We start from the raw sequence: 12,744 nt of genomic DNA, 5'->3' as shown, positions 1-12,744 counted from the left end.
CCAATGCAAGTCAATGGGGTCGGATCCGTTTTCTCGGACACAAACTGCCACAATAGAAAACGGATCCGTCCTCCATTGACTTTCAGTGAAGTTCATGACGGATCCGTCTTGGGTATGTTAAAGATAATACAACCGGATTCAATCATAACGGATGCAGATGGTTGTATTATCAGTAATGGAAGCGTTTTTGCTGAGCCCTGCTGGATCCAGTAAAAACGCTAGTGTGAAAGTAGCTTTAGACAGCTTATTAACCCCAATTTCAGAATCAAGGCCTAATAGAATTGCTATTAAGCAAGGAGGACACTGTTTAGGACACAGGGATTGATGCGAACTGTGCTGTCTCCCTGGACCATCTCTGCACTGTCCCTGCAGTCTCCCTATGCTCTCCTTACCGTGTGTAAAAACTCTCCCTACAATCTGCCTACACTGTCCCTGCACTCTCCCTTTCCCTATTCCACAATTAAAAGCTTTTAGCAACACTGTCCCTAGCGCTTTTCATGTCTTTCCCTATTCTCAGCTTACACTGAAATGGCGGAGACCGTGCGGGATGAGACTTTTAAAGGGCTGTGACATCACAGGGGCTGGCTAGCCGCTGATTGGCTGTCTGCACAGCATTATGGGTGATCTTGTATTCCCTGGCTTCTTACTTTCACTTTGTAGCATGTGTAGCCACCATTTTAGGAAAAGAACCGTTTGTTACCACGAAGCGCAAGGAAATTCAGATTTGTTGCGAATATAATTTTTCCTGAACTTTCGATCGAATTCCACTTTGGATGCTTTGATTCGCTCAACACTATTAATCATTTTAGCACATCTTCAAACTTAACACTTTTTTTCTAGAACTGTTAGACCTCTTTTTCACATGAGCGAGTTTGAGTTCAGGGGCCCTGACCATTTGCATTGTTTCTGATGGAGGCCCTGGGGTCGTTTCACAATCTCATATCTGGGGATTGGTAGGTCTTTCTCTAGATTTGCTGTTCTGGGCAACATGGAGTGAACAGATGTGTGTCGGGTGGCAATTAACATGGTTTATCGAAGCCAGACAGTGATGAGAGCCAGACATTTTTAGTAATGCATGACTAAGGGCATTTTAAAGATGGTTTCCTGACAATAGGCTTATCACAGGTTGTGGGACCTCCAGCGATCAGCTGGAGAAGACCTGCAGAAATTGTTCAATGTCCCTGCAGTGCCACCACAGGAGAGATGAAGCATTACACCATTTCCAGTGAAATCAAAGGGCTGTGCTTGCAATGCGCAGAAGTCTCGGGTCCTCCAGAGCGAGAGACACTCCATGTAGTGTCTCAAGGGCCAGACTGAATTGAGGACCACCAGTATCGGTTAAAAAGGGTTTCATAAACTGGGACAACCCCTTTAACAGCCCATTATGTATTAGTTACATTAGATTAAGAGATTAGTTTATGTTGATTGCTTTTAAATCTTAATCTTGGCTTTAGACCCAGAGACGGATTACTGTAATTTAGAGGCTGTATATAGCCCCGAATACAGAGGAGTCCTAAGAGCAAAACCGAATCGTGTCTAATTGGCTTACCTGATGTTTTACTCCATGTATGTCTGCAGAGACGTGTCCAGTGATGTATGAAGCATGGCACGGTATCTTATAATTAACCCCTTGTGTGGTGATGAGCTCTGATTAATAATATGCAACCCATGACACTAACCTCTCTCCTTGTTTTTACGCTTCCGCCAAAGATGGGCCGATCAAGCTGTTCTGTAGGTTTCTTTTGCTTTAATTTCTATATCTGCTCCTTCTCCTGCACTGATGTCCCTGCATGAAAATAATACCTTATTGTACATATTATTACGCCTCTCATTACCTATGTGAATAAGGCTTAAAGGGCATCTGTCAGCAGATTTGTACCTATGACACTGGCTGGCCTGTTGTATGGGCGCTTGGTAGCTGAAGGCCTCTGTGTTGGTCCCATGTTCATATGTGTCCACATTGCTGAGAAAAATTATGTTTTAAGATATGCAAATGAGCCTCTAGGAGCAACAGGGGCGTTACCATTACACCTAGAGGCTCTGCTCTCTCTGCAACTTCCGCGCCCTCTGCACTTTGATTGACAGGGACAGGTGTGATGATGTTTTCAATGCCTGAACCTGTCAATCAAAGAGCTGAGCCTCTAGGTGTAATGATAACGCCCCTGTTGCTCCTAGAAGCTCATTTGCATATAATAAAGCATCCTTTTTCTCAGCAATGCGCACATGTAACAGGTCAGACAGTGTTACAAAACTGCTGACAGATGCCCTTTAATCATTGTCTGATAAAACTCTCATCTGTTTCAAGATCTTCTCTTGCTGTCACTGAATTGAAACGGTCTTGTTAGCATCTGTTAAACCCCTCATGTACGAAATAAGGTTGCAGCAGAGGTATTGTTAGATTGATTTTTACTTCTGTTGGGTTTTTCAAAAAATAGCCGAGTAAGCGCGCTGGACTATTTTCAGAATACCCATAGAAGTAGAAGGAGGGAGCCCTGCATGCACGGCCATCTCTCTATTCACAGCAGCATGAATTGGAGCCCCGTTCTCGAGATTGGAGTGGGCCCCCAGAGGTGGGACCCACACCTATTGGACACTGATGACCTGTGGATATGCTACAAATGTCCAGATGGGAACATGTCTTGAGTCATCCTGCCTGACATGTCTGTTATGGTAAAAACCCTAGTATTGACTTACCGTAGATAAAACAATTCTGAAGCATCTGTTCTTAGAGCTTTGCATTGCGCTGTACCTCTGCTATTCCTCCTGGAATTGCATGAATGAATTGACAACTGGATGGGACCATCCCCCTTTATCAATGTGGCACTTATCTGTAGGGACACATCTGCTGACATTGGGAATGTGAACCCCCAGTTGTCAATTTAGTCATACAGAGGAACAATACAATGTATGGTACTAAGAAGTTATTTTATTGGGAATGCAAATATTTACTAAGATAGACATGTCAGGAGAGCTGACAGCTCCTCTTTAATTGTATATATGTTATATTTTTCATCTTATAAACTACCTTGTGGTGAAATCAGTTGTGCCATGTTATATAGTATTATACAGGTGAAACTCGAAAAATTAGAATATCGTGCAAAAGTCCATTTATTTCAGTAATGCAACTTAAAAGGAATTGCATTATGCAGCTTAAAATTAGAACATTGTGAAAAGGTTCAATATTCTAGGCTCAAAGTGTCACACTCTAGTCAGCTAATTAATCCATACCCCCCTGAGCAAAGGGGACCTGAGATTGTGACTTTGGGGTTTCATAAGCTGTAAGCCATAATCATCCAAATTATAACAAATAAAGGCTTGAAATATCTCGCTTTGCATGTAATGAGTCTATCTCATATGTTAGTTTCACCTTTTAAGTTGGATTACTGAAATAAATGAACTTTGCACGATATTCAAATTTTTGGAGTTTCACCTGTACATTATATCACTGTATATATACTATATTTTCATATCAGGTGATAACCTCTACATTTTAATTTTGATTTGCAGCTGTGAAAATTAAGAAGCCAATCAAGACAAAATTCAGGATGCCGGTATTCAACTGGGTAGCTCTAAAACCCAACCAGATCAATGGCACAGTTTTCAATGAAATTGATGATGAACGGATATTGGAGGTAATGAAAAGTTTTTCAAAATGTTCACATAAAAGGCAATAAAGAAAGTTGAAGGATATGAACACCGTCCCAGTCATTTTTTATGATTTAATTTAACTCATTTTGGGCTAAAACATATTTTTTCAATTAGTCTTTTTTTTAAAATTTCGTTTTTGTTCTACAGGGTTAAGATTTAGCCTATCTGCATTTCGGTTTCATACTGAGTCGTCATGCTGCTGCTGACGGTTTGATGTGTAGCCCTTACCTGCTGACAACTCATAAACACTCATGTAAGGAATAGTTTAGCTATAATGAGCGTTTATGGGCTGTAATTAGTTCAGAGATGAGGGCTACACATGGAGCCATCAGAGCAGGAACCTGATGTTTCAGTGTGAAACTGAAAGTAAGATAGGCTAAAACTTAACCCTGTAGGACAGAAACTGTTAAAAAAAATTTATAAAGAATTGAGAAAATAATTTTTAGCCCAAAATGAGCTATAACGAAAGTTTGTAAGCTGTCAGGAGTTCAGAGATATGGGCTACACATCGAGCCATCAGCAGCAACTTCACGAGTGTGAAACTGAAAGTAGATACCCTGCAGATAGGCTAAAACTTAACCCCGTGGGACAAACATTTTTGACAATTTTTAATAAAGAATTGAGAAAATAGTTTTTAGCCCAAAATGAGCTATAACGAGTGTTTGTGAGCTGTCAGGAGTTCAGAGATATGGGCTATCTATCCAGCCATCAGCAGCAACTTGACGAGTGTGAAACTGAAAGTAGATACCCTGCAGATAGGCTGAAACTTGACCCTGTAGGACAAAAAATGTTGACAATTTTTAGTAAAGCCTGTCAATGAGGTCACACAAAACAGTATAAATGTATTCATGTCACAATAGCAAAAAAGAATGCAGTGTACATGGATTCAAAAACTAAACATATTGGGGGTCATTTACAAACAGATATAGGCCACTTTTGTGGCCTATATCTGGCAAAGATTCTGTTGCACGCCATGTGGCGGCAGAATCTGCGACTTCTTTCCCACGCCAGGACTAAAAAGGGGGGGCATGGGCGGGGAAGGGGCCAGGCCAGCAGGACCGTCTCATTCATTATTTTCTACGCCTGGTTTAGGTAAGTGTAAGACAGCAAGGAAGCTGGCTTATATTTAGAATCAGCGGTGGATACGTCGAAGTAATGTAGAGGCCGGCGCAATCCACCGCCAGGGCAGGGGCTTATTAAGACCTGTGTATAAAACGTCGGTCTTGATAAATGTGCCCCACTGTTCATGTCGCCACTCCATAACAATTCCTCATCTTTCAGATACACTGGAGGGAGGTGGAGAAAACTTAAAGCAAAGGGCAAATAAATCTAAGAACCATGCTCCTGACTAGAAGGAACCCTATGTAGGTCCTACAGAGGAAGCAGAGCTTCCAAAGAGCTTTGACGAGCCCACTGTTAGAGAGTCTCATTCATGGCTATAATAATCACCAGCCCTCCTGTGCAAAAGAAACAACGTAATATATCACAACCATCAAGATAAGATCAACTAAAGAAACACTACAAAACAAAACCAGTCCTGCCAGTTTTGGATTCCCACACTTAGGCCCACCACTCAAGCAAACACAAAGTAGACTGATCAACAGGTACCACCCAGGATCCAGTGAACTACAGATCCCTGTCTCTGGATGATTAATCATCCTGCATAAGGTTCAATTTTTATGGAACTAGCCCTTTAAATTTGCATCTTGCAGCAGTATCTTTCTGCACGTAATATTTAAAAAAGGACCTTTCTGCTCTCCCGGCTTGTGTGGTTTGCAGAACCAATGTTTCTTTATCACTTTGCAAGTTAACAAATGGTTTCTGCTTTTAGGACTTAAATGTAGATGAATTTGAAGAAATCTTCAAGACAAAAGCCCAAGGCACGGCCATTGATGTTAGTTCCAGCAAGCAAAAAGCGGCACCTAAGGGCTCGAACAAGGTGGCCTTACTGGAAGCAAACAGGGCTAAAAACCTCGCCATCACCCTGAGGAAAGCAGGGAAGACTGCGGAGGAGATCTGCCGAGCCATCCAGCAGTGAGTAGAGGACCCTGGGAGGAGAACACCAAAGCTGCCGCTTATAAGATTACAGCAGATCCCGTTATACAATTTACTGAGCTCACTGCTTACATCTATTTTCCATGGTTGATTTGCGGAAAGTTTGGCCGGTGACCCATATTAAATAATTACTAGACGCTATAATTAGAAGAAATGGGTTTCATAAGAAGGTGCATCCGTTTTATAGAATAACGCCATTACAACTCCGCTGTCTTTTGACCTGCAGCATTCTTCTAATTATGGCACTTACTTTGTGACCAACCTCATGAACATAGTCCCACGAGTGGCCTCCGATAAGGTCAACACTCTCCTGTCCAGCTGTTGTCATCACTCCCCATCTATTCAGTGACACTACCATTTATTACATGTAGCTATGCTTAATTTACATAAGTAACATGAGTGGACAGGTCATTGTGTCTCACAAAATCAACACACTCCTCTTCTGCTGCTGTCACAATTTCCATCATCTACGCTCGTCCACGCAATGACACTCCGCAATTATTCTCATTAATATGGGGCAGGTCACTGCCTCTTACAAGATCAGCACACTATTCTCCTGATGGTGTAGTATCTGATTGCTTTACACAGAGGCTGTAGACATATCCTTGGAAAAATAGGTCTTCTCAGTGTTTTTCTTAAAGGGGTTGTCCAGGATTAGAAAAACATGGCCGATTTCTTCTAGAAATAGCCCCACACCTGTCCATAGGTTGTGTCTGGTATTGTATCTCATCTCCATTGAAGTGGATCAAGCTGAGCTGCAATACCAGACACAACCTAAAGACAGGTGTGGGGCTGTTTCTGGAAGAAAGCAGCCATGTTTTTCTAATCCTGGACAACCCCTTTAATGAACAGGGCCCGTCGATTTTGCCTTCAGTAAAGCTGTCAGTGTTTGATCAGTGATTTTCATCAGTGGTTCTGAGCCAAAAACTTTCAGATGGTTTATACTCCACAATCCTTTTCCTTGCAGAGATGTTGTACTGTGCAGTGCAAGCGCCTGAAGGTATTTTTGTTAAAGGGATTTTCCGAGACTTTACTACTCTAGATAGGTCATCAGTTTCTGATCGGTGGGGGTCCGACACCTGGGACCTCTGCTAATCAGATGCTTGAGAAGACACCGGCGCTCGCAGTAGCCCCGTGGCCTTCTTGCAGCTTACTCTAGGCCAGTGAGGGCATGTCCATCGGTCATATGGCCTAGGAGCAGCTCAACCCTATTGAACTGAATGGGACTGAGCTGTGATACCAAGCACAGCCACAATATAATGTATGGCGCTGTGCCTTCTCAAACATCTGATTGGCGGGGGGTCCCGGGTTTCAGACCCCCATTGATCAGATACTAAATAACGGAGGAGGATAGGTCATCAGTAGTAAAGTCTCAGAAAACCCTGGTAAGGGCAACTGCTGGTCAAAGAAAGCTCAATATTTCTGGACCAGGATGATTTCAGCAGGACCTGCCAAAAATGTAAGTTTAATGGTTGTGTCCCATCTCTCCTCTGACGACAGGTGTCGGAGAAAAGATTGGGTATGTTGGATTTCAATGTGCCTGACCGTTTTGTTCTCAAGGGACATAAGTCACTAGCAGCGGCTTACTTCCCTCTCCCTATTGAGAACACATGCATGCTCAGCAGAAATAGGTGTGTGTGTGGCCAAAGGGGCAAATATAGGGAATGAATCAACTCATTGTGCAATAACTAATACAAATAAATTGTCCTCTTGCAAAGCATGCTGGGAAATATTATCTGAGAAAACTTTCCTATCTGGGGTCTAGACAGCTAAGTGATGCTCATTTCCCTCCTCCCTGTGTCCAGATAACATGAATCCTTTGCTCTTCAGAGATCAATTACTGTCTCTGTCTACTCTCCAATTAATATTAGCAAGAGGTTACGTATCTCTGTGCTGTACGCTCCGCCCTGCTCCTGCCAGACTCGCCGTCTCTTCTAGGAAAGATCGGGAAATCTGCATTCTGTTTGACGTCTGTTTTTTTTTTTTGTTTCAGCAAAACAATGGCAGCTGATAGATATAACAGTCAACCCCCCCCCCCCATAAAATACAAAGCTGGACGTACACATTATATAAATCGGTCCAGCAGGACCGGCCGACCAACCAAGGTGAAAATGGAGATGTCCCAACGTTCTCCTAGGGAAGAAGTATCAGTCAGTTGGAGTCCAACATGCCCAATCCTTTTGTTCTCAGGGTAGCTAAGGCCTGTGTTAGACCTGCAGATAGTCGGGGAGATCATCGCTAACAAGCGTTCGGTTAGCAATGATCTGCCTATGTAATACTGACCCCCCCAATAACCCGATGTACGAGCAAACGAAATCAGAATCTTTCAGCATGCTTAAAGATCATCATTTGCCGGCGGCAGATCGTGCTGTCTTATCGCGCTTTGCCGCTGGAAAATGATGATTCAGTATGGGGACGAGCGATGGTATTAACTATCACTGCTTCCCATACTGTGGAGGAGATCACTGCACATAATAGCAGTGGTCTCCTCCACTGACGAGCAGGCGATTGTTGGGAGGGAACGCTTCCTTCCCGACAATCTTCTGCCACATCTGCTGGTGTTATACCAGCCTAAGCCACCACCAGAGGAGTCTGACATTGGCTTATTCCCCTATCTTTCACCTTTATTCATACATTTCCAATAGGAATAACAGAGGGGAGTTCACAGGGCCACTAACCTAATGGCTTCCTCAATAATGAAAATGTTTTTGATATAATTTCTTAGTAACCGTGGTCTAATTATTGTCTAAATTTTTGCTTTCATTCCGTGTTAGGTTTGACCTGAAGACGTTACCTGTGGACTTTGTGGAGTGTCTGATGAGATTCATCCCGACGGAGGCAGAAGTGAAAGTCTTTCGGCAGTACGATCGGGAGAAAAAGCCTCTGGAGAACTTATCAGATGAAGATCGCTTCATGATGCAGTTCAGCAAGATAGAGAGGCTGATGCAGAAGATGACCATCATGGCCTTCATCGGCAACTTCAATGAGAGCATCCAGATGTTGACGCCGGTGAGCACAGGGTTAGGCGGTGGATTGTGTGCGGTGAGGGTTGTCACCTCATCCCTGTCCTGGTTTCTGGGACTAAGAGGAAACAACAGTAGCATGAAGAAGACCATATATCTCCTGTCTGTTCCAAATTGTGGAGACATGCTGCACTTCTATAGGTGATAGAGTTATCAGGGTTACTACATGCAGTACGTATTAATGGATATACATATGTACATGTATACATGTGTATATAAATGTAATGTGTGTGTGTATATATATATATATGTATAAAACTATGTATGAATGCTTGTATGAGATGGTGTGTGCATAGTACATATCGGATTGTGTATGATTGTGTATGAAAAAGACTGTGTACATGTATGAATGTGATTGTGTGTAAATATATATATTGCATATGAGTGATACTATTTATATGTATGAATATGAATGTGTGTGTGTATATATATATATATATATATATATATATCTGAATGTAACTGTCTGTATGAATATGATTGTCCATATACACTGTATGTTCACATGTGACTGTAGGTAGATGTGTAGAATTGTCATTATATGTGTGTATATGTGCAGCGAGTCCCTGCAGAGCTGATGCAGAGGATGGGAGTGGTAGTGGCCTTGATGAAGAGTTGGGTCACAATGTAGCCAGTCAGGCCATTGCTCCCTGGAGATCGGTGCAGTGGAAAAGTGGTTTGAAGAATCAGGGCAGAAATAACCGTATAAAAGTTTCTCTTTACATAGTGCAAAATAGAACTTGGTTCTATTTTGGTTGGATAGCAATTAATCGGCACTTGCAGGCACTTAGATATAGGATTGATGTTAGTCTGGCCTGGTGATGATTCTAGATGATGGGTGTCTGAGCTGTTGTCCCTCACCTGCAGCAGTTTCTGTAAAGCTGTAATTTTGCTGATCACTCTGCTGACTTGTCACACTGATGCTTTCTGGAAGCAGTGTTCTGGATACTGATGATCTTTCTGGAGTGTTGGTCTCATAGGAGAATTGGATCTGGCTCCTAGGAGTAGGAGCAATATGTTCTTCCTCTCCCTTTGCTGTCTACTGAGGAACAGGAAGCAGGACCGGCCCACTCCTACCAAGAGGAGAGGAACAGGCTGGTTAGCCCTGTTCCTGCCAACCATACCTGTTCTAGCTGAAATGAATGGCCAATACATAACATGAACATAGCAATACAATATATACAAAAGACTTACAGATGACCTCAGGTCTGGGGTACCGCATATGTATGTATGAATGTGATTATATATGTATGTACGAAGGTTATTGTCTGTATGTATGTGTTGATGAGATTGTGTGTGTGTGTATAAATGTGACTGTATATACACATGTATGTGTTAATGTGATTGTATGTGTGTATGAATGTAACTATATACATATGTATAAATGCGATTGTATGTGTGTATATTGTGGGAATTAGGGTCCATTCACACGTCCGCAAAATGGGTCCGCATCCGTTCCGCAATTTTGCGGAACAGGTGCGGACCAATTCATTTAGAATGGGGCCGGAACGTCCTGTCCGCATCCGTATTTGTGGATCCGCACTTCTGTTCCGCAAAAAAATAGAACATGTCCTATTCTTGTCTGCAATTGCGGACAAGAAAAGGCATTTTCTATGAGAGTGCCGGTGATGTACGGTCTGCAAAATGGGGAACGCACATTGGCGGTGTCCTTGTTTTGCGGATCCGCAAAACACATACGTACGTGTGAATGGACCATTAGCTCTGGTAGAGGCAGGATTGACCGGCTTGCGAACAGTCAGAGACAGTGACACACAGGAGGAAGTCCAAACAAAGTTCCACTTTATTGTGGTTTCAACAGCAAAACACAAGGGCAAAACACAAAATCAAATCCTGCTCGTCGGGGCACTACCTAAACAGTGTTTCACTAACTGTCCTACACACGGTACTGTCAGCCCTGACGTTCCTCTCACAGCAAGTTACTCACAAGCAGTGATGGTCAGTTCGCAGTGTTCGCCAGCAAACACATGCGGGCTGCCATCTTTAGTAAGGTAGACTCACCCGTCTGGCGATGCACAGGTAAGCCCTTACCTGTGCCGGTCTGAAATTAAATGCGGTCACCGGGAGCAGGCAGTTCCGAGAGCAGCCGCCGGGGGCCTTCATCGGGCTGTTCTCAGAACTGCCTGCTCCCGGTGACTGCATTTGATTTCAGACCGGCTCCCGGCACAGGCACAGGCAAGGGCTTACCTGTGCATCGCCGGACGGGTGACTCTACCTTACTAAAGATGGCAGCCCGCATGTGTTCGCTGGCGAACTGACCATCACTGCTCACAAGCACCAGCTCTTTTCCAGCTCTCAGCCCAGTCTCTTTTATGAAAGTACTGCAGGTGCAGCTGATCAGAGACAGCAGGCTAGAACTCTGCCCAGAAGTGGACTGCGGATTGGGGAACCCGCCCAACTATTCCCCAATCCAAAAGTCCAGGACCTATACCGGCTTTTTACAAAGCCACCTCAGGAAAGCTTGGGCTTTTCCACGACATACTGGGCATTCCCTGCATATGGCAGGATTCTGGGGGGAAAATACCTGCCGTCAATCACCACCTGTCACTGTCTCACAATGTGCATGTATGAAGGTGATTATATGTGTATGTATTTATGAAATTGATTGCATGTGCTCGTATGTATGAATGTGATTATATGTGTATGTATGAATGTTATTGTCTTTGTGTTATTATTATGTGTGTATGAATGTGACTGTGTATATATATATATATATATATATATATATGTATAAATGATTGTATATGTGTATATGCATGTATGAATGTGATCATATGTGCATTTATGAAATGGATTACATGTGCTTGTGTGTATGTATGGAGGTTATTGCATGTACGTGTTATGTAACTGTACGTGATTGTTACTATTATGACATATTGCTATTGTCTCTTTATAGCAACTTCACGCCATCATAGCTGCTTCTGTTTCAATTAAATCATCTCAGAAACTAAAGAAAATACTTGAGGTATGTGCGGAGTCTGCTGACAGCGAGTGCACGGCAATTCCGATTTATTTCAGAAGATATCAGTGACCTTGTCTTTTCCTGTATTCTCGTGCAGATTATTTTGGCTCTTGGAAATTACATGAACAGCAGTAAACGTGGAGCGGTCTACGGCTTCAAACTTCAGAGCTTGGACTTGGTAAGTTCACATGGTTGGAAACAGGTAACCCCATATTGTCAACACATACAGAGCTCCAGAATCCCTGCTGTTCTTCACCTACCTATAGGTAAAAGATAAAGTACAGTACTCGCTGCCTGCAGACACCACCAGGGGGAGCTCACTACAGAAAAGGGTTATCATAGTTCAATAGAACCTGTATACGTCCATATTTGCTGAGCTCCTCCTAGTGGTGACTGCAGGCAGCCAGAATATTGGCATTTCTAATATTTTTATATGTTTACGGAAAAACTAGTGCTCTCCGTTACGATGTTGCTATGAACTCTACTGTGCATTATTTTACTATTATTGACCTTTATCCCAATACTTCTTATTATTCAGATGCCATATTAATGTTTTGCCATCTTTTCTCTTAAATTATCATTCATAGCTTCTGGATACCAAGTCAACAGACAGGAAACAGACCTTATTGCACTATATCTCCAATGTTGTACGAGAAAAGTACTTGCAGGTTGCTCTTTTTTTCAATGAACTCCATTATGTGGAAAAAGCTGCCGCAGGTAAGTTAACTGTGACTGGAGATGTCCTTTTTAAAGGGGTTCTCTGATTTAGACAATCCTTACTTGCTAAAAGGGACAGTAAGGGTCCATTCAAATGAATGGGTTGTGTATGTAATGTAAAACAGGACAAGTACTGAAGAAAGAGGCATGTTGTCACGGACGTTCCCGTGGCAGGTACCAGGAGATCGGAGAGACTGGCAACTAGTGGGGGTTAAATTGACAAGTTCACTGTGGATCCTATTGTGTCTGTGTTTTGGTGAATGCCACACCCATTGCTTTAGGTGTTGCTTGTTGGTAATTTACCTTTCCCATAAGTAGCCG

At 42.8% G+C, this 12,744-nt stretch overlaps 1 protein-coding gene across 4 annotated transcripts in view; it reads left to right on the top strand.

The window, feature by feature from the left end:
- The window catches only part of FMNL2 (formin like 2), a 228,958-nt gene that overhangs the window by 191,385 nt on the left and 24,829 nt on the right, over positions 1-12,744 (top strand). For all 4 annotated transcript variants that reach the window (XM_040441345.1, XM_040441348.1, XM_040441346.1 and 1 more), the window contains exons 16-21: positions 3,508-3,632; positions 5,480-5,682; positions 8,478-8,712; positions 11,641-11,709; positions 11,804-11,884; positions 12,294-12,423. In XM_040441345.1, the coding sequence (XP_040297279.1) occupies positions 3,508-3,632; positions 5,480-5,682; positions 8,478-8,712; positions 11,641-11,709; positions 11,804-11,884; positions 12,294-12,423 (843 nt within the window). The remainder of the gene's footprint in view (positions 1-3,507; positions 3,633-5,479; positions 5,683-8,477; positions 8,713-11,640; positions 11,710-11,803; positions 11,885-12,293; positions 12,424-12,744) is intronic.

This window comes from Bufo bufo, chromosome 7, assembly GCF_905171765.1.
Source record: "Bufo bufo chromosome 7, aBufBuf1.1, whole genome shotgun sequence".
In the NCBI taxonomy this organism is placed as follows: domain Eukaryota; kingdom Metazoa; phylum Chordata; class Amphibia; order Anura; family Bufonidae; genus Bufo; species Bufo bufo.
Note: the sequence above shows the minus strand (reverse complement) of the source record. Positions and strands in the feature narration are given on the sequence as shown.